Source organism: Thermobia domestica, chromosome 17, assembly GCF_964235325.1.
Source record: "Thermobia domestica chromosome 17, izTheDome1.hap1.1, whole genome shotgun sequence".
Classification (NCBI taxonomy): Eukaryota; Metazoa; Arthropoda; class Insecta; order Zygentoma; family Lepismatidae; genus Thermobia; species Thermobia domestica.
The window spans coordinates 162566679-162590352 of NC_137470.1; the positions used below are offsets into that span (position 1 = coordinate 162566679).

The 23674-nt window shown below is 36.5% G+C and overlaps 1 protein-coding gene across 6 annotated transcripts in view; it reads right to left on the minus strand.

Moving 5' to 3' along the window:
• Positions 1-23674, minus strand: part of Ets65A (DNA-binding protein D-ETS-3) — a 692236-nt gene that overhangs the window by 93093 nt on the left and 575469 nt on the right. For all 6 annotated transcript variants that reach the window (XM_081744528.1, XM_081744529.1, XM_081744526.1 and 3 more), the window contains one exon: positions 21691-21762. In XM_081744528.1, the coding sequence (XP_081600654.1) occupies positions 21691-21762 (72 nt within the window). The remainder of the gene's footprint in view (positions 1-21690; positions 21763-23674) is intronic.

Sequence of the window (23674 nt, forward strand, 5' to 3'; positions counted from 1 at the left end):
GAACCTCATTTGGTTTTATCGTTGAATTTCTACGAAAGAATAAAGGTCTACGAAGATTTATTGTTGTAACGGCAAAGATAAGAAATAATTTGGAACCTAGATTTGACGGCGACTGTCATTTATTTCCACGGCAACAAAGGGAAAAGAGAACAAAGAACACCCTAGGTATTACCATAACAGAGCGCCGGGTGCTATTCCCCGTTTTTAAGCTTACGAGAATTGAAGCAAGGACTGTCTTGTAATGCATTCGATAATTAAATGAAATGAAATTTTAAGTTTTACGTCCCACGTTTATGCCGGTTAGGCTAAAGGAGACGGTGATAATGAGAAATGAAGGAAATGGTGGAATGAAGAAAGTGGGAGGAAACGGGAGAACCCCGAGAAAACCCACGCACACGGTGTTTGTCCACCACAAAGTTCACTTGGCGGGAGCAGGGTTTGAACCCGAGACCCCTAGCACCAGATGTCGATAATTAAATACTACATATAAGATAATATACACATTGCTCTACAAGGCATGTCGAAAGCACAGCTGTAATAGTATCATAACAGCAACGAGAGCAAATTATAAATTATAGTCTTTCCAAAACATTAGTGAATGTGTTTATTGGCATTTTAATAGATTTTAGTCCTATGCTGTTTCTTTGAGCAGCCGTGAATAAGTTCTGAAATGGTGAAGGTGACATACACAAAAAAACGTTTGGGAACCACAATATTAAACAACGATAATATTTGGGAGTCTTCAAGGATACGACTATATGAAAAGGTTGCCTATCATTTAACGTGAAAGTGTATGTCCGCGTCTCATATAGCCTCGATGCCGCACAGTGGTCGGAAACTGAGAAAATCGATCAAAAATAGTTTATTCCGAAACAATGGAAGTTGACGGACGTCTGTCTACCGCTCTATACGTAATTGTCCTTTCTGAATCGATTGCAACTACTGTGAAAGTGATTCGAAGAACCCCTGCCGCAATACGCGCAGTTATATATATATATATATATATATATATATATATATATATATATATATATATATATATATATATATATATATATATATATATCAGGTGGTCCAAAGGTGTGGAAACCCTTCGCATAAATGTCAAATACTGCAAAATATAACCAAAGGAACAACGTAGAGGAGTAATAAAGATGAGGATAAATTGTGGAGAACACAGAACAATAAAAGATGCCATCTTGAAATTCACCATCGTGAATCATACATACAATTTATAAATTGAAAACATAACATGTTGACGCCTTATGTGAATCGGACATCGCTAGCCAGTACGAAGTTATGACAGTTGTTAATATGCATCCGAGAAGCGGTTACAGGTTCAATGTGCTCTCCCTCTAATTGGTGTGCATCTAATAAAAAGACGGTGTAAAACAAGTGTGTGTTTGGCCTTATGTTACAAAATTAAAGTTCGCGGTTTTGAATTCGTACCATCTTCGAAGAAACATTAATACTTACTTGAAGACAATATGCCCTTTCCCTTTGTAAGGCTTAGGTAGCGGATTTCGATTGCGATCACTACAACATTACTCACCATGCATTTGCAGTTAGAGAGGGCTGAGTCCTCCAGGAGCACTTGGGTGCAGCTATTTCCAATGCTACACCTTTGTACCCTACTCATGGACAACTCAATAAACCCTATTTTACAGATAAGCAAGGATAACCTGGGACTGCAGATCTAGTAACATAAGCGTATATGTAACTTGTAGGAAACACTAACAAATTTATCATATTAATGATATGACAATACATAAAAAATACAACTCTTCACTAAACAGAAGTATTTGAGTCCAATATACTATCCAACCGCTTTCATCGACCTCAGAAACGATATACATGATTAAAACATATCATATTGTTTGGTTAATATTTTACTGCCCGGGTTCGATTCCCGGCGGGAGCTCATGGGTTTCGGATTCCACGTTAATCAGTAGGTCCACGTCTCATATAGCCTCGTTGCTGAAAGGGACGCTTAACTAATATCAACTCAATATTTTACTGATTTTTCGGCACATTTATTTGTTCATGTTTACATGCATTTTATAGACAGCGAAACTATACCTATGTCATGAAACTCCGGATTTGGAAGCAGAAGATATTCTTAAAATCAAATATCAATACCGATTTTATAAAAGGTGTAGTTGACAAAATCGATTTTTGGCTGTTTTTCTCAGTTTCCGACCACTGTGTGCCGTAAAGGGATGATAAGCAGCCGAAACGCTATGAGCTCTCACTAGGAATCATATAGCCTCAATGCCGTAAAGGGATGATAAGCAGCCGAAACGCTATGAGCTCTCACTAGAAATCATGTAGCCTCAATGCCGTAAAGGGATGATAAGCAGCCGAAACGCTATGAGCTCTCACTAGAAATCATGTAGCCTCAATGCAGTAAAGGAATGATAAGCAGCCGAAACGCTATGAGCTCTCACTAGAAATCATGTAGCCTCAATGCAGTAAAGGGATGATAAGCAGCCTAAACGCTATGAGCTCTCACTAGGCATCAAACACAGTATACAAAGCATTTCATCACGAGAGAGCTCGCGTATATAAGACGAGTATAAGCATGTAACTATTCATCAAATGCTTCCAAACTGATTTCAGAAGATTTACTCCGGAGGGGTTTTTAATACTCGGTGGGATGAAAACAGTATTGCAAAAATACTGGTATTCTAACACACGTTGAGTACTATCAGAAATATGTTTTGGGAGAATCTAGTAGTTCCGGGGCATTTTTACGCCGTTTCACTCTCTGAGATCATCACTCCTTCCAAATACATTTAACAAATTCGAGTGTATAGTTCAATACAAATCATTAAATAACCTGCAACTTATTAAATGAATATTTAACTTTATAATACAGCGAAAACTATTAATATCTGTTCTCAAGAAGCCATATATGCCATAGTTGTGATTAAATTCGGCAAAAATTGGTTTCTAACGTGCATATCTTTTTTGTAATAGCGATAGTTCGTTTGTGGGTTACACCAATTCCTAATAGTTAACAGATGTCGCTATGTTCGCTTTGTACCTGCCTTTATTTGACAATGGACAGTTATAATTCTGAAAATGAGTGTGTTTTTTCTGTTTATTATTAAGACAAGAGCCGTATTAAGTGTCAAAATTGTATAATTATCTATATAAAACACAGAAAATTTTTTTTCATATAAAGTTCAATAACATTTAATAACTAAACAATATGAACACAGCATACAAACCATAGAAAGTGGTCACCGTTAACTTTCAGAACCTGGGCCGGTTCTACGATATGTGCAACATGTAGATTTGCACGGGGTGTCAAGTTTCGGAGGGCGACAAAATCTATCTTAAATTACTATTTAAAATAAATGTTTCTTTTTGGAAGCAGATTTCATAATGATGACACTTAAATTTACTAAGCTGACATTCTATTTGAAAACTATATTCATAAATCATGTTTAAGTTGCATTAGTTTAAGATCCATGAAAAGTCCTAAAACAAATGGTCAAACAAATCCCAGCAACGTCAATTGTTTGTTGTTAAATACAAGAACTCAATTCTCGAACAGTAGTGAACACCTGTTCCATTTAGTTTGTTATCACAGTTTTGATACGAAAACTAGTGTTTTCTTTGTCACAAGCAAGTTCCTTATCATTGAAGGTGGAAACAAGTTCTTTTTCTATTTCTTAACATATATAAAAGGAAAATCAAGAAATAAATATCAAACAGCTATTTGCACTGGAATTGTAAATTGATATATTGAGATTGAAGCTCGATATTGAATTCTATAAAAGAAAATGAAATGAAATGAAATCTTTGAGTTTTACGTCCCACGGTTATGCCAGTTAGGCTAAAGGAGATGGTGATGATAAGTAATGAATGAAATGGTGAAATAAAGAAAGTGGGAGGAAACGGGAGAACCCCGTGAAAACCCACGCACACAGTGTTTGTCCACCACAAAGTTAACTTGGTGGGGGCTGGGATCGAACCCGGGACCCCAAGCACCAGAGGTGAGCGCTCATTCTATAAAAAGGAATAACCTTTGGCTAGCTGGGGATTCCGCCACCAGAACCCCGGCGTTTACTCGGCTTACCGCCTCGCACTTCTTAAGCCCCAATTCTATCAAATTTTAAATTTCTTTTCGTATTTCAACTATCAAAAAGATAAAATTTTGTATCCCAAGTAAACGCCCATTTAAATAACATGGGAATTTCTTCATCCCACCTTTAGACCCCTTACAAAGTAAAAATATTTCACTTTTGTCAGTTTTTCTGTGGGTTAGTCCTGGAAGGCTACAATCGCTTCAAATTTCACCATCCTAATCCTGCCGGAAGTGCCTAAACATTTTGGAATGTAGAACACGTTTCATATAAATAACATGGAGATTTTTCAGTTACCCATAAAACCACTCTACAGTTAAAAAAATTAATTTTCATCATTTGCTTAGGTAATGATAACAAAAACGTATAAGAATACCGAATTTCAAGTTTTCATTTCAATTCCAAGTATCTAAAATATGAGATTATAGATGAAAAAAGGTCTATTTAAATAACATGGGGAATTTCTTCATCGCCCGTTTAGATCCCGTAAAAATTAAAAATGTTCTGTTTTGACAATTTTCCTGTGGGTTAGACCCAGAAAGCTATACTCATCATGTCAAATTTGAACTTTCCACGTTAACAGGAAGTAGACGTTTATTTTATGTCAGTTCATGTAGTTTTATACATAGTTAGAATTACCATCTTTCCTCTGCAGGTATGTTTGCTTTATCTTTTATTAGCATAATAAAAAAACAGACATAACGTGATTGTATTTGTAGTGTTTAGGCCTTTCTGAGTGCGAGTGCTCTTTCCCTCACCTTCGTTGTTCATGATGGGGTAGAATACTTAAAATATCGTCTTTTAAGATTTGTTGTTTCTTGAGAAAGGGGGCGGCAAATGAAGTCATTGCACAGGGCGGCAAATAACCTAGGGCCGGCCCTGTTGAGAACCGTGCAATATTTAATAGGCTTATACCCACAATAAACAGGTAAGCAGTAACAGGCCGAACCATATTGGTTTATTATTTTTCCTTTCAGCATAGGCCTCCTTCCGTTAACGGGAAACCTGTCTTTAACGGAAATGTTTGCGACTCTCGTTCGATTCCGCTAAGGACAGGTCTTACTGTAATTTAACATCTTACAACATTTGATTATATTAAGTCGATTTTCACCAATGTTCGTGTATCTTTCTCACGCTAACGCTCTCGTCTTTGTTGCGTCCGGTCTCGGGTTCGATTCCCGGTGGAAAAACTCGGAAGAGAAAGTGTGAAAGCCTTTTTAGGTCAGTCATTCTGAGTGAAGTTTTCTTGGGTTTTCGTCATTCACACCTGGTACCTAATATATAGGTCCCAGGCCACTTTCTTCCTTCACTTTTCCCGGAGAATGCCCCCGCCGAGGTACGTCATCCCTCGTACTTGAGGGGCTGATATGGCAGTAGATGCTAAAAGCTATGAAATCTAATTCCTAATCCTAATTCTGTTCTTTTCCAAAACTAGAAACCATGGATCAAAATTTGCAGACTAAACAAATTTTTGGAATGTAGATAGACTTCCATAATATCCACCATTTTGATTAAATCAAAAGGGATAGTTTAAATGCAATATACATATATTAAAAATATAAAAAAAATATATAAACAATGCACTGAAGGCAATAAATTATTAGAACCAGCTGCAGAATAACAATTGTTCAGAAATAAATACCTAGGTACATATCGTTATAGAGGGTGTTAATAACCTATACCGACAAACTGTAGTCTAAGAGGTGATTTCTCACATCAAAATAACAGAAAAAGTTCATATGGACCTATGGCGAAAAGTGCATAGTTTCAGAGCTAGGGCTGTCCAAAATCGCGAAAAATCCCAATTTCAACAGGTTCTATTTCGAATTCCAGAGACTGTGTATGGTGGTCCTTATTACCGTAAAGGAAACCACGCATACACAATCCAAAAGTGCATATTTCGTCAATTTTCAATAGGTATACAGGGTATTCCCTACAGGATGTAAGTCTCAGTTATGCTCTCAACAGTGTTTTCAGACATACCATGATTTCAAAGAGGATCCAAAGTAGGTAGAAGGTAAGCCATGACAACAATGGACATCCAATGCTTCGGAGGGAAGTCGGAATTGTTAGGAACCGGCAGTTACATGTTTTATTTTTTTTTTGTGTGTGTGTGTGTGTGTGTGTTTGTGTGTTCGGTATAATGTGTGATGTGATGTATTTCGTCACGGTATATTTCACGTTTTCTTCAGTTTTAAGTGTGAAAGAAAACACCGCAGCATGCGTTTTCCCTAGTACGAGAAACCGTGCTGCTAACGATCTTTAACATTTCGTACATCGCGCCAAAGGATTCTATGTTCACTGCTATCAAGGCTTATCGTTTGCCTATTTTGGACCAATCAAAGTCAGAGCATATCTCAAAATTCGGTTGACGGCATATTTGGGAATTTCACCCTGTATGGAATACTCTGTGCACGCATTGAAAATTGATGAAATATGCATTTTTGGATTGCGTATGCTTGACTTCCTTTACGCTGATAAGGACCACCATCAACAGTTTTTGGAAATCGTCATAGGGTCTGTTGAAAGTTTCCTTTTTCGCGATTTTGGACAGCCCTAGCTCTGAAAATATGCACTTTTCTCCACAGGTCCATATGAACTTTTTCTGTTATTTTGATGTAAGGAATCACGTCGTACAGTTTGTTTGTATAGCTCATTAATACCCTGTATATATAAACTTTAAATGATATTAACAAGGAGTAACGTCACCTGAGAGCTACCATCTCAGGGAGAAAGCTTCTTTAACCGAACAGGTAGTTACATATGGAATATCTAGGTTTTATTTTACGCGGCAACCGATCACAAAAATTAATACCGTTTCGTATAAAAGTAAAAAAAAAAATAGATGGTTTACAGTGCATTTGAAATTTTAATCAAGTAGTTGCGATTATCTCTAATTGAAGGTGTCCGTTAAAAGAAAGGAAATGTTCCGTTCTTTGCCAAAATGAGACGTTATATCCAGTATTTACATCTTCGCATAGATTGTGGCACATGTTTTACGGAAATAAACTTTACACTTACATGGCTTTGACAATAGTCAATGGCATAACAGCACATTTTTTTTTAAAAGCTATTTTGGACAGGAGGTAGTATTATTTTCTCAAAATTAAGTAAACGGGATGTTTTCCTTCATCAAATGACACGATCAACTCTTCTTCTACCTTAAAATATTAATAATATGAATAATGTAGTAAGTAAATGATTTGGCAACCCTGTTTGAAGTTTTCTTGAGACGTTGGTGTATAAAGCGCTTGTGACAGACACTAAGCGCTGTCCGACTCTAGGACATCGCATGCAAGGGGAGTAATTTATATCCTAATGTTATCTGCAACCTGCTTTTCAAAGCTAGCAGGATACAAAAAAATTGAAAGACACAACAAAAGATAAATAATGTGTCGGAACACATATTAGCTTCATGCACAACGTGAGACACCATTCGTTTCTTTTTTTCTTCTTTTTATCTGTGTGTGTGTTGAATGTGATTGGAGGAGGTTTTGTTAAGAAAATAAAGAGTTTTGAGGTACCGCCTCTCTCTTCAAAGATAGGTGCTTAAAGAAAGGAGATAGGGTAAGTGCTGAAGAAGTATAATGATTTGTAGGAGTCGTCCGTTTTTCTTTCCCTCCTGTTTCGCAGGCGACGTTGCAATTTATCATTAAAGTCCCGAGCTGTTATTAGAGTTCATCTATCTTCATCACGATGAATGGGAATCGTTTGCTATGAATATTATGTATCGTTCGGCCTCACTCGAGTGTTATATACATGTGAGATTCTCAGTGAAATACACCAGAATCGACTACCTTGTTTTGCTTGTTGTGTGTGATATTTTACATGCGAGGGTAAGTCGTAAAATAAGTTTCCTTTGGCGGTTTCGAACAGCGGTGTTTATGCAGGACAAAGGCAGAGGCTTACACTATTTTTCTACATAAGACTTAAGGACGTTGATTCACTTCTCATACCACTTTACAAGTTTAAATCCTATTTTGAAAAAAAAAATGTCTCCTACATACGGAAAAACACCTTCAACGATTGGCTTCATTTTGCCATTGTTTTCCAAGTATCATCCGTTAACAGACTTCTTCAATACTGGAGAAACAGCTGGGAGCAACGTTGGAACTGTATGGACTTTCAGGCCCTAATTGAACTCCCAATATCATGTTTGCACCATTTCCTTCTATATGACATATGGACCATTCACTTCCACGAGCCGATTATGGATTTCAAGACCTTGATATCCCACGGATCTATTCGTCCAGCACAATTGATTGCGCTTCTTCCTTGACCCTAAGTTTAAAACATGTTTTCTCTTCATGCTTGCCGGACAACAGAATGGACTACTAATCTGAACTTTCTCGTAGCACTGCGATAGCGCCATCTGCATGATCTTCGTCTACGTCATTCAATGACGTATGAATGGCTCTCGCAATAAACCGATAGATATCTTGTCCCCTCCATTGCTTTCCCATTCCTCGAAAAAAAAAAAAAAAGATGCCCATTTTTCCACTTCCAATGGCACATGATTTAACTTTATTTATGTATTTATACATATTTCTGAGCATGACGGCATCCATAGCGTGAAGTCCGTCACATATAAGAGAGGATGTGCCTCGGGGAGCACGCTACCCGGGGAAGGAAGGAAGTGTTACTACGACCTGTATTTAGGTGATATCCAGACATTTACTTGATGTGAATGAAGAAAACCTAGGAGAAACCCCACTCAGGATGGCTAGCCTGAAAAGCTGTTACACCTTTTCGACCAAGTGTCCCCATCGCGTACATGATTTAAAAAGGAATGCCTTATGAAGTGAAATGGTGCGCACGTCCTTCAGTCAGTAATCTCTCGATTGGCTTAACCCAGCTTTAAGGTCGATCTTTCCTCTCCTGAGAGAGAGTATTCATTTCCTTGAAGTTTTTACTTTCTGCATCTTGTCTATGGAATCCATGTTTATTGCATCATCACGAGAAAACGACTCATCTGTTTGAAGGTAATTTTTGAACACTTGGAGCGAGTGGAATGTTTTTTTTTTTCATCATGATACATTAAAATTTGTAACTTAAGGAAGCAAAGAGGGTACAAATTGTGCATATTATATATATATATATATATATATATATATATATATATATATATATATATATAAGAACACCTCACGAACCACTCAAGTTAGGAAAATGAAACTTGGTATGTAAACCCCTAATTTAGAATACATGGAAAGTGTTGGAGCATTTTCGAAAATTCCGCTTCTTAAAAGGAAAAGGGGGCCATTTCAATATTTTTGACGTTCCCTTTTACATCATAATGAAAAAAGCTGAGCCGCTTGAAATGAATTTTCCAACACAGTTCAGTTGAGCTTAGTTTTATCAATACATTTTGATTGAGATACACATCCAAACGGGGGAGAGAATACGTACCCTAGAAAGGAAAATAGGTTCAAATATACAGGGTGGCCCAAAAGTAGGTATAGCTCACAGTATATATATATATATATATATATATATATATATATATATATATATATATATATATATAGTTATCCGTCAGGTAGACTTAGTTTCTTTATTATTTGTTCTTCAAACCTTTTTTCTTATACCTTAAGCCCGGAACAACCGAAGCAATTAAATTCATAAGTTAGAATGTTATACTTGATCAATGCAGGGGTGTATACCTACTTTTGGGCCACACTGTATATTTCAAATACTCCTCGTAAACCTAATTCTTCTCGAACGAAGCACGGGCATTTAAGCCAGTGTACCTATGGTTTTGGTCTGTTAATATTGATCCCATATATTTGAAAGTATCTACTTTATCGAAACACTGTGCTAAATAAACTTAGAACAACCTATACAAGTTTTTCTGTCAAAATGCATTCACTCTTGTTATCTGGTAATCGGACTGCGTTTTCCACTTTTCAATAAAACAGTGACCTCCGTAAGTTACCCAGTACAAGAATACGGTAAAAAGCTTTAAAAATAAATTTATTATTTTGTTCTTTATTCATTATTTTAGCTATTTACATGATACACGAAAGAAGCTACACTGGAAATTCGAAGTGCCTTGCTTTGGTCTACAAATTTCTTTGTTTTATCTCGCATTATTTGTCCACACGCAAGACGTGGTTCACTTGTTTTTAGTAACCTCTAAAAAGTTTACCGTCTCTTTTCCTTTTCTTAGGAGCTGCCTGTATCTTGAAGAAAGAGGGGAGAAAATATCCCTGCTATTTCCCTCACGTAAGGCGGCTTTTAACAACAATCCATTACTGATCATATCTACAATAAAATATCCCCTCTTTCCCTTCCACAATGTCCTGTACCTGTTCCGTAAGGAAGAGGTGAACAAAGAGAAATGGCGTAGGATTTCAAAAGACAGGTTAAGTCACGCACGGAATAATCGAACGATAAGAACACAGCGAAACGGAATAATAGATAGGTTTAGAGGAAGAAGAGAAAAGAGCAACATGTGATAATATAGTGGAGAAGAAACGAATGGGTACAAACAAGGAAAAAGAGTTCGGAAAAACGAAAGAACGAAATAATGAGCAAAAGAGTTACAGTATCAAATATTTTAAAAGGAAACTAACATTTTAGAATGAGAGCAATGGGCATAAAACTAGTCTAATTTTAACAATGTTGAGTACTTTGCCATGTTTGTTTTTTCTTACGAAGATACTTTCAGATACTTTCAAAAGTTTTCGGCCTGACACTGAAATTTCACACCTCTCGTAATAAGCCGTTCATAACATGTAGTTCCATGTACGCAAGCAATTATATATCAGCTCCAACTGTCCAGCTCCTCAGTGTTGTCAGATCAAGCTACAAGTAGCGAGCAAATTAGGAGATTTTTAAAGTGCCCTCGCAACCAAAATTATAGGGGAAAGTCGGATAGTATCGGACAGCGTATAGTATCGGACAGTGTATAGTTCACTATTTTCGGAACAGGATGGTGACACTCTTTAGTCATGTGTTAGTAGTTCTTTGTGAGAGAAGCGTAGCGCCAACATTCTGAGATAGTACGTTGAAAGGTGTACATGTGGTGCGACGATTTGTAGTTTTTGTGCGGTTTGTGGTTGCACGTACTTAATTTTGTCGGCTAATTACAGAAACAAAGTTAAGTGAAATATGAATTTAAGTGGTTGTACATTTTTGTTGTAGTTTTGTATCCAAATTGGCATTATATCATTGCCTACATTGCAAGACAATTTATTTCAAGACTCTTTATTATCATGCACATCGGGCGGGCAATATCGAACAGCAATATTCGAAGTTTCAATGCGAAATCTTATAGTTCTCTCATGTTTTTCTGATAAAAATGGACAAAAAGAGATTAATGGTCAGAGGAAAATATGAAAACAGCAATTGAAAAGTGATAAGTGGTGCGATGAGTACAAGAGAAGCAAGTAAACAGTCTTCCATCCCGAAAAGCACTTTAGGTGACAGGGTAAGATTTCTTTCCTTTGGAAAAGAAATTCAAGTAAAACCGCCAATGGGTAAATTTCAAAACACTTTTACGGATGAACAAGATAAGTTACTGTATAATCTTGTCAAAGATCTGGACAGCCAGTTGATGCCTCTCAACAAGAAAAAAATTTTTGTAACTAGCATTTAAGTTCGCTGAACACTTGAATCTGAACCATAAATTTAACAGAAACAAAGGACTAGCCAGGAAAGATTTTTATTATTCTTTCATGAAGAGACATCCCGATTTAAGTTTGAGGTGCGCGGAGTCCACAAGTTTGCAGCGGGCTATATAGGATTCAACAAGGAGCACGTTGGTATAAATTTTTTGACAAACTCTCTGAACCTATGAATAAATGTTATTTTAAACCATCGAGAATTTTTAATGCTGATGAAACTGGTGTGTTAGTAGTTCATGAAAACCAGTTAAAAGTTGTGTTTATAAAAGAGAAAAAGCAGGTAGAGAAATTAACATCTGGAGAAAAAGGCAAAAACGTAACAATTCTTTTATGCATAAACGCGTCAAGTGATCAATTTATCCCTCCATTATTTGTGTTCCCAAGAGTAACAAGGGACAAAGGACTTACGAAAGCAGTCGATGCTCAACCAAGCAGTTGGATCAGCAAGGAAGTCTCTGAAATTCGACGGCAAAACAAAGACTGATTGCGTAATTTATGGGGGAAACTTTGATGAGACCTGGATACAGTGTAATTCGTGCAAAGGTTGGGCACATGAAAACTGTGAAAGTCTTGAAAGAGATGCATTTTATTATAAATGTGATATTTGCAATACAACATAACAATCTGCAGTTTGTAACGTATGTAAGAAGACATGTAAGGAATCTAAGAAGGTAATAACAGATCTGTCCGATATAACCCGCCAGTTTTTTATATGTTGAAAAATTAGACTTTTACATTTTTTTCAGTTTCTCTAAATTTTGTAGTAAAAGTGAAATATGGTTTATGTAGTGTTATAAAGATATGTATGAGGATTGCACATATGAGGTTTTTATTTAATTTCTGATTATCGTAAAGTTGTTACATCACATGTTCCTTAAGTGTCCGATACTACCCGACCTTCCCCTAGGTCACATATGTTTTGAGAAGGAGCTCGTAAAGTTGTTGGGGGTCATGACGTCATCTGTTTTGCTTTCAGGAGTACAACGCAAAAGGCTTATTTTGTAGAAGTTTTTATGGGATCTAAGGAAACATATATATATATATATATATATATATATATATATATATATATATATATATATATATATATATATCGTTGACATGACTATTAAACAGAGTACGCGTACATTATTTAGTATTTTTTAAAGTGATTTTGAGATATGTACGTTAGCACAGGACCGGTTTAGAGGTGTCTAAGCTTTTGAAAAGAGATTCTTTCAGAAATAAACTCCGCTTTGCTCGAATTCCTTGTCAGGTATATGATTCGGACATGTAAATAGCACCATTTGGAAGGTTGTTTTATTCTGAAGAAAATAAAGTACGAACCAAAATCCAAGGATAAATAGTTATGATGCAGTAGCTGCTTGACGGAAAGTCTAGAATTTAACCTTTAAAATCACAAAAGGGTTAAGACAAGTGAATGATGATGGAAGAATTGGTGGAATGAGAAAGTGGAAGTTCTCCGAGAAAACTTACGAACACGATATTTTCCACCACAAACTTACTTGGACTTGGATCGAACCAAAGACCTCACGCAACTGAGATAAGCACTCTACCACTGAGCCGCCGCACACCCCAATCAGTGAGTGGGAAATAAAGTGTTAACCACAACACTTTTACCCGCTTTTCCTTAAACAAATACCAAAGTTTAATAAAAACCAGATGAAAGTGTTTTGTTTTGTAGATGAGAGAGAAAATGCCTTTCTTTTATTTGGATAAGTACGACCACGGCTGCAAGAAGAGTAGGGAGTGGTGCATTTCATACACACACTGCACAAATATATGTGCCTCGGAGTGTAGAGAGAAGGGACCGAGATTGTTTGAAGCACTCAACATACAGAGCAATATGCTTCGGTCAAATGGGGAGGTGCAATACATTTCGGATCGTTTTTCGTGGCAACAGAAGTTAGAAACCAATATGGGACCAATAAGGGGGTAACTATGATATTTGTAAAAGATCACTCAAAAGCAGACAGTGTATGTGAGTGTGTCGCATTAGGCGACAGTCTGCTTATAGGGTATGAGGGGCAAACGAAACCAAAGGGAGCGTCAGTTAAGTAAACACGAGCCAGAAAGCTTTGAAAAAGAGAAAAAAAAACATCAAATCTGTGCTCCCTATGGGGCTTAGTCAACAATATACACTTTTGAAGATTTTATTTTCACAAAGAAAAAAAGATTGGAGAGGTGACTTCAGTAACAGGAACTTCGAAAAAGATTTGTTGCGGTTCCAGGAATCAGTTATTTTAGAACGATATAAAAACTCCGTTAAGATAGTAATATCTATGAATGAATGAGCTCGCGTATATAATAAGGATCAATAATATAAATATTTCGCCTAGACATGTATGCAACCCATACCTCTTCAGTGTTTTGCGGGTTGCATATTAAAGTTGCGCGAAACGTACCTTTATGAATGAACGAGTGGGATATGGATAATCATCGTTAAATTTACCGTTACCGGTGAAGATGTTAACCGACTGACTCCACTATCAAACATGTCCGAAAATGAACTCTTTTCGTTTAACGTCCCACGATTATGCCCTTCAGGTTAAGGGAAACGGCTGATTAAGGGAAGTGAATGATGGAAGAATTAGCGGTATCAGAAAGTAGGAGGAAGCGCAAGTACCCCGAGGAAACCGACGGACACGTTGTGCACTATAAACTTACTTAGTCGGGGATCGAACCAGGGAACCCACCCACCAGAGGTAAGCACTCTACCACTAAGCCACCATGCCATCACGAACTTGCCCAAGATAATTACTCTAGCTGTTTATCGCAAATAATATAATTCAAATATTCGCTTTCGTTACAGAGTTATCGTGTAAACTGCCGGGCGGACTTACTTTCGTTAATCCGCTCACTTGCTCCGTTATACTGCTCATATATAATTGCTCCGTTATAAAGCTCACTTGCGTGATTCTAACAAAGTGTACATATTATATATGAAGTATATTTTTCTACTATACCTAATTTCTTTGTGATACTACGATTTTATTCACTTTTGTAAGTAGTATGTGAACCGTACGTAAAACGTTTGTAGTCTAATAGAAAAAAATCCTATTGTATTTTTTCTTCATGTATTTATGTCCACCTTCTATTATGTTTATACTTTATTTTTATTATATCCTTTTAGTCAGTTTTTTAATGAAATTTCCATTTACAAATTTTAGCAGCATTTTTCAGAAAACACACCTTTCTAACTGCTTTTTATTAGTAATTTTTATTAGTGATTTGTTCTATAATTTACATGTTTTTTTTTTACTAAACTAACTAACTAACTAACTCTATGGCCTATGGAACCCGGAGGTACAATGCCGCGTTCACAAAAGCTCTCTTCTGACTTCTATCCTTAGCTAATTGGATCCAGTTTCTACCTAGTATTCCTATCTCTGCGAGATCCATCTTAATATTGTCATCCCATCTGCGCCTAGGTCTTCCTAATGGTCGTTTTCCAATTGGTCTTGCAGTCAAGACTTCGAAAGCGTTTCTACTTTATTCCATTCTAGCTATATGACCTGCCCACCTAAGCCTCCTAAACTTGACGACCCTAAGAATGTTGGGTAAACCGTATAAATTATGTAGTTCGTCGTTATAAAGTTTCCGCCATTTTTTTACTAACAAATAGTAATTGTTTCTATATTAATCAAATAAAATATTTTTTGTTAAACTTAGTTCGTTATTAGTGTATTTTTTTTTCAGTAGCGAACTTGTTCATCCGCTATGTGACATTTTTGTCGAAAATGAGTTATGCCGCGCAAATAAACATGAAAGCTGTCAAGCAGCAAGGGCATCGATCCCGGAGGGGCAGGGGGCCCGAGACACCCCAAAGCTCATGTGGGTCCCCTATTGTATTTATGAATATACAATATTTGTCATAATTTGAGTGCAATTTGTCTTAAAATCTTCATATATATGCCTTCTACATCTGAATGCTTCCCCCCCCCCAAATTTACAGAGAAATCGGCGCCCTTGCCAGGCAGCGTCCCTTATAATGTGGGAAGTGAATATTCAATTGTTTCGCCACAACAATGAAAAAATAGATTGAAATTAAAGGCTTCAACTTCTCATCACGTACGTATAAAGGCGCAATAGATAACCGACATGTACTACGTAAACACAAAATTAGTAATATAATATTGTTGACGCAAGCTACAACAGTGTCCAATGCATAATATACGTAGAACCAATTTTATTATATTTTTCAAGTGTTTCCGTGTATATTTGTCAAAAATTTTAGTTTGAAATGCTCTTTGCTTCTCCTGAAAACAGGGTGAGATCCAGGGGGGAGGGCGATCGGGGCTATTGCCCCCCACAGAAGAGGAAACTTTCTTATTTTATATATATAAATAAAACATATCCCAAAGTTTGGAGTCCTTAAAAGTAGATGTATTACAACCCACCGCCCCCCCCCCAGAAGTCGGTCCTGGATCCGCCCCTGCCTGAAAAATTGTGGTTTTAACACATAGCGGTTCTTTGAGGCGCAGCGACATTATGTTATTTTTTTCCTTTTCTTATTTGTTACCAAACTTCTCTACCTCTTAATTTCCTTATTAGCTAGTAAAATCATCTAATTTTAATTTCATTACCAGTAATGTATTCTTTCTACTGTAATTAAGTTACTATTTCTTTAATAGTAAACCACGTTTTCTTATTAGCTAACTTATTTTTCTCAGTTCTAGTGTTTTTATTAGTGAAATGCCCTCAATAATTTCTAGGTTTCATACCTACGAAATGTACTTCCAATTTCCAGATGTATCCCTTCGAACTGTTCTTAGACGAAAGGAATGTAAAAGGGTGTAAATACCAATGTCAGGAAAATGGATGTCTTTCGATGAATATGCTTTAAGTGTAGACGCACCGCTTAACGAAGTGATATCTCATTTGTAAAATTGTCAATCTAAATAATAAGAATGAAAGTTACTATGTTTGTAACTTCATACCTCCCGAACCAGCCGCTCGATCTCAATCAAGTTTTCAACATAGACAGTAGCGTACGTAGAAATTTATTTCGGGAGGGGTCCAAACTCAATATGAGGGTATTTCATATTAAAATTCGTGAAATTACCCCTTAAATTAGGCTACATTTAAAGAAAAGTCTAAATTTCAGGGGATCCGGACCCCCAGGACCCACCCTCTGCGTACGTCCCTGAACATAGATTATTTTCGGGCCTGGGATGTTTTTTATGATTTCATTTTGACGATAAAATTTATGGGAGAGAAAGGGGGAGACATTTAAAAATGATCTAAAATGACCGATATTAGTGTCAAATCGATAGTTTTCGGGGTTGCTGAGATGAACAGTGACACTTCCGATGTCGTTTAAATCTAAATTCCGAAATGAAATGTATGTCTTCGTGCGAAGAACGGGTATTGCTCTAGGTTATTATCAATAAAAAAAGAAAACATTGGCTCAATTGAAATTATTTAAAAGCAAATATTATTTACGCCTTCTCGTCGTTTAAACGATAAATTGTATTTATTAAATGAATATATTACGAATTTATTATATTAATTCAAATCTGTAGTTTATTAACTGTTTACTTAATACGTTTCATTGTGTGGCAGACAAAAAAAAATACATCTTATGCCCTGTAATATAATAGGTAACACTTACATATTCGTTCACTGTCACAGTCACGTCACTGGTGCTGTGACAGAATTGTGCTTGATCTCAATTTTGTGTCCTCAAATAACGAAGCGTAGTCACTCGTCACTAAGCCCGCAAAGTCGAGAAGGCAGCGACACACACTAGGGCAATGTCAACTCGGTGAGGCTATTTTGCTTGGGTTTCGGAACAAGAGCAATATTAAATTCGTGAATTTTTAATACACAGAATTCATGTGAGTACAGGGTGTTCAAAGACTCACACATCATAAGAAAATTAAGGCTAATATTCCATATAATTTCGCTAATGTACGAGTTTAAACGTCCCTTTTTTTATCTGGAGTCTTTTTTAAACGCAAATATAATTTCAACTCGAAATAATTGAGCTTAATAATGGCATTGCTTCCTTAGCCTACTGCTATGCTTTTTGTAGACATTTTATTTTACTTACGTTAATTATTTATGATGCTATGACTAATTATATTGAAATATTTTAAAGTTCTCTTTTGATGGAGGCAACCTCCCGATATTTATACACTATAATTTTAATTTTGTGTGTTTTTTCTTCTTTTATTTTCCGTTTTCTGGTGTTTCTCTACATCACAAGAAATCTTCGAAGAGTTGTGACGACATGGATTGTCACAAATATGGTAATGAGGAATTGTGTGATGTATGTATATATAATAAGATAACCTATCATTGTGGATTTATTAGAAAGTAGATGGCGCCATCTTCTATTTTATGGGGACATACGACCTTATTCTCTCTTTGCCTTTTCCATCCTACCTTTCTGGTCTCAAACAGGTGTGTAATGAATTGATAAAATGTATTCGAAGATCTGGTACCAGCTGGTAATGTAAAATGACGAGGTCCTCGTGATCTAAAATCCGGACTGTGATTGGTTGGTTTCGAACCCGGAATGGAAGCCATGGATCAACTGACGTCGGTCGTCAGTTGGTCACGTAGTGTTTGTTTCGTTACACTTTGTTAAATTAAATTATTAATATTTTTGTGAAAAATGGTGGAAAATTTTGTCAGTGGATTTCCGTGAGTATACTCAATGTATTTGAAAGATAAATACTTAAGGATTGACATATTTAGACACGAGCAAGTGTAAAATTTTGCTAATTGAAAATTTGACTATTTAAAGACGAGAAAATTAGAGGTTGTTGTAGGCCGTGTTGGAATGGCGCTTTTGAGAAAAAAAAAATGTATTCTAGGCTGTTTTCCATCAGGAACTCTGGAATTTTTAAAATTAATTATGCAATTGTTAATATTTTTTGTAGTATTAGTTGTTTTTTTCTGAATTTTTAATTTTTTCCTTTATTTATAATAAATTATTTATCCTTGATAATTGAAATAGTAGGGTTGTCATTGCTAACTAACTTCCTTGAACAACTGAAATATTTTTTGGCTTAAGTTTTGTATATTAAAAGTGAGAGTAATACATTTACATTATCTGAGTGCGCTACGCGGCCTTTTAATACAGTACCGGCGAAAATTCTCCCCACTTTTTTTCAGGATTATTTCCCCGGTGGACAAGTCTGTATTTTGAAAGTTAGATATGTGCTGTTCTCTTATTCTTTTAAGTACGGATTTTGGCCCGGGGTGGTCACTCGGAAAGAAAGGGGATTAAGAGTGTTTCGTTACAGGGTGTGGTATAAAAATATTTATTACAGTAGTATATTTTCCAATGACTTCATGTATTCTTACCCTGATAAATCCTCTTCATTGTGTTCGTATAATCACTTAGTTAATTTATAGTTTTTGTATCATGAATCAAGTAAAACTAAAATAGTGTTTGAGGTTTAATACTTGGATAAACTAGTGATGACTGTAAATTCAGAACACCTTACACTGAGAAAAATCCGTTCTCCGGACAGCGGTATATTGTACAAATATACGGTATCCTCTTGCTTACTACAGAAATCAGTATGGAGAATACGTTATGCATATGCTACATACGCACTGCCCTTAGATGTTACATCATGCCGTTGCAGGATGTCTGACATCTAACAGTTTTCCTTATATCACATGCATATACTTGTGTTACCTTCGTCAGCTATATGTTATATACGTCCATCTGCATTTGAGATCCTGACCGCCTACATTGTTTCAAACGGAAAGTAGGTATAGATGGAACATTTGTAGGGAAAGTATTATAAAACATGCGTTTTCAGTTATACGTCTGGTGTACGTTGTCTAAAAACTACAGGAATTACGCATGTAACCTATCTTTTTTAAGTACGCCACCTACAACTTTTTTCTCAGTATACATAAAACGATTCATTGGTCGAAAAAAAGCTTTCGTACCACGGACACCTTCGTTGTACGAAATGAAATGATCAGCTTAACGTTCCAACATTATGCCCTTTAGGCTAAGGGAGACGATGATTAAAGCAAGTGAATAATGGTGGAAGAATTGATAGAATGAGAATTTGGGAGGAAACGGCAGTACCCAGGGGCACGATATTTTCTACCACAAACGTACTTGGTCGGGGATTGAACGAGGGACCCCACGCACCAAATGGTAAACGTGTTACCACTGAGCCACCGTGTCCGGGTCCTACTCTGCGTTGTTCGAGGTCATTTACAATGGATTTTAGAAGAATTTATTCATCAATTTAAAATTTCATTGCCAAGTTACCCTGTCTAGGGTAACAGGGTAACATTCATTGCCAAGTTACCTTGCAATTTTAGCTTCAACATAGAATACCAGCATTTAAACTCTATATGATTAACCCTAGACAAAAAGGAAGGAAGCTACCCACATTACTAGAGGTGAGTTGATTTTGAGTTTAACGTCCCGTTCAGCAGCAATGCTATATGAGACGAGGACTTACTGATCAATGTGGAATCCGAACCACATGAGCTCCCGCCGGGAATCGAAGCCGGGTCTCCCATGCCAAAGGCGGGCACGCTAACCGCTTAGCCATGAAAGAGCTCCCACATTACTGGAGATGTAGCACAAAAATCTAACCTTTTATCAAAAGTATATTTTACTAAAAAGAACTCAAATTAGGTTTCCCAACTGTCCCGTTTTGGGCGGTATTAACCATATACTCTGCATTGTCTGGGAGGACTTGTTGTGTTCAACGAGACAGCTGAAAGCCGGGAATTCAACATTCTGTGTCTCGAATAATGAACAGCTGTTACGCTGGTTACAGGTTTGCAAGTATTTCAATTGCACGTCTCAGGAAAAAAAAAATACTGTTTTAAAGATTCAACTGAAGGGAGGATGAAAAATTTACCCAGCAGTAGTGGTTATAACAAAAACAATTTATGTTTTTTTTTTTTTTTTTTGTCTATGTCCACGGAGTTTTTCTTCATTGCACAGAGAATTCTTTAAAAACAAAACTTTCTAAAATAAAAGACCTCATTTGATATTTACAGCAGAACCAAAATTTCTTTTTTTATCCCAGTAAGTTATTATTATTATTATTATTATTATTATTATTATTATTATTATTATTATTATTATTATTATTATTATTATTATTATTATTATTATAGTGGAATGCCGTAAATAAAAGTTCTTATATATGTGTGTATGTATTTTTGATACCGTTTACCAAACATTGTTAGAGGCATCAAATCTAGGAGACTTAGGTGGGCAGGTCATGTAGCCAGAATGGAACAAAGTAGGAACGCTTTCAAACTCTTAACTGGGAGACCAATCGGCAAACGACAATTAGGAAAACCAAGGCGCAGATGGGAGGACAATATTAAGATGCATCTCGCATAAATAGGAATACAAAGTATAAATTGGATCCAGTTGGCTAAGGATAGAAATCAATGGAAAGCTTTTGTGAACGCGGTATTGAACCTCCGGGTTCGATACGCCATGGAGTTCGTGCATGGTTTTGATGATGATAATGATATTTTTTGCGAAATTTAATTGTTCATATACCAAAAGCATGTGTCATGTAGTTATACTGTAAAAATGGAAATCAAAGACCTGGAAGTTACAAAAATATCAATAGCGGTAATAATAAAATCAATTATGTAATATTTAGGAATCTAGCTCTCTAAAGTTTTTTTTTCTTTTATTATTTGTTTTATCTCTTGTAACAGGTATGTTCCCGATCCTAATCCTGGAGTCACTCCCAGATAAACAAGTGTGCATAGAATCCTATCGTCAAATGTTTATCCCGAAATTGATCAACTCATAGTTGGGAATCGCAACTCAAATACGAATCACCAAATCAAACCTGTATAATGACTGCCAAATCAAAGCCTGAAGCCTGAACAAACTGAACGAAGCAAGATAAGCCTTGATTTTTCTGTACTTGTATGGAACTAAACAATGTATAAGATATGATACTTCTCTAAACCATATTCATATTCAAATTCAGTTAACTTACCTGGTTGCCGCAAATGGCTGTGAGGATCCAACGAGGATTTTGACATTCCACTCAAAGTATTGGTAGCATAACCTACAAAAGAAAAGGAGTAAACATATTAGAACAAGAAAATATAAAATAGTAACACTGTTTGTTTAGCAAATCCTTCAACAAGCTAATCTTCATATTGTACATTTTATTAATATTACAATGTTCTGTTTGGTAGAGTCTTAAAAAACGAAACCAGGATTTTAACTCATCACCTTTTATTATAAAAATAATAGTATTACAAAAAAATTTACAAAGTTCATGTAAGCTAAATGTTTTCAAAGTTCAATCAAGATCCTTGGCACACGAAAGTAGCCTCGGAATAAAGGTTCGATTGTCCTTAGCTTGTAATGGCCTCAGACATAGCAGCCTTAGGAGTGGGTAATTAAATGATATCTCCTTCGCTCATAGCAGCCTTGAGCGAAGGATAGAGCCTTGGGTGATAGAGGAATTTTCCGTAGCTCATGGCGGCCCAGGAGAAGGCATTAGTGGGTGAGTGATCAGCAATGAAACTGGTAACTTCCTCTTCTTGAGGTCTTCTTTTATAGGTCTCTTCTTGAAGGGAGGACCTGTGAGGGGATGTCGGCTTTCATCGTAGTTTTTCCGAATCCTATTCGCATCTCCCTGGTCATCTCCTTCCGTCGTCTGCTATTGTTTATGTTTGAACGTAATTACACGTGATCGTAGTAGTAACATGTGCTCGTAGTAAAAACATGTGGTTACTCTGCAAGAGGGTATGAAACCTTACAATATAAAATTGTTTCTTTGCATATTACATAATTTGTACCCATTTTCCCCTCTTTATAAGCAGAATTTCCTGAAATTCTGAAACTCGTGTTTGCTCATTTTAATGAAGGGTTTATACACTGAATATTTCACATCTAATTTAAGCAAATCCTCACATTAGGCAATTTAAAACCAAAAACGAAAGTATTATTAGAGTTAACCTCATTTTTCCCTTTACAACCGGAATTTTTGAAGGCGCTGAAACACATATTTGTTCATTTTGATTGAAGAGTTTATATACCGAATTCTGCTCCTCAAATTTGAACGAATTCTCACGTTGAGCATTTTATAAATATAAAATCGGAAATTTGATATGTAAGATTTCTGCCTTCTTTTCATGATAAAAAACGACTGGAAACTTTCGAAATGTGGGTGTGAAGAAGAATGGAGAGAATTAATTGAGTCGAGTGGAAAACGAATGAGAGGGTGTTGGAAATGGTGAAAGAGAAAATGACAGTTTTAGATATTAAGAAGAGGAAGAGAAACTGGTTGGCACATTGGCTAAGAAGGAATTGTATCATGAGTGACGTGCTAGAGAGTATTGTGGCAGGAAAGATAGGGAGAAGTCGAAAGAGACTACAATTAATGGACGATATCAAAACAGAGAAATGTACGAAGAGGTTAGCGGAAAACCGTACAGCATGGAAGCTTCTTAGTTACGGGGAGTGACCTGCGAATAGCGGCACAATACTTGTGATGATAATGATGATGATACTTGCATATAGTCATTTGAATCAGTCACTGTGCGTGCTTGCATACTGCATGATAATGCTCCAGTCCACATGGCTGTTGTTATCAAGATTGCAGTGGTGAATCTGGGTCACAGAACGAGTGCTAAATCGCCGCGAAACCGCAATCTTTCACTGCAGCCGTGGAAACAGTCGCTTAGGCTGGAGCATTGTCATGCAGTAAGCAAGTTCAACGCACAGCAATCGATTCAAAATGACTGCTTCCAGCGAACTGACGCAGCTAGACAGTTGAAACTGATACATTATTTCTTCCGTAGATGGCATTATATGCCATAAACGATGTATTACTAGTGATACGATATTTCAGTGTCATTCCGGAAAGTTTTGGAAATACAAGTTTGTTATTAACGTGGGCTTCGAAACACAACCAAGTCATGGATCTGGTGCAGTTACGGATGTGCAAACAATGATCCAAGATCAAC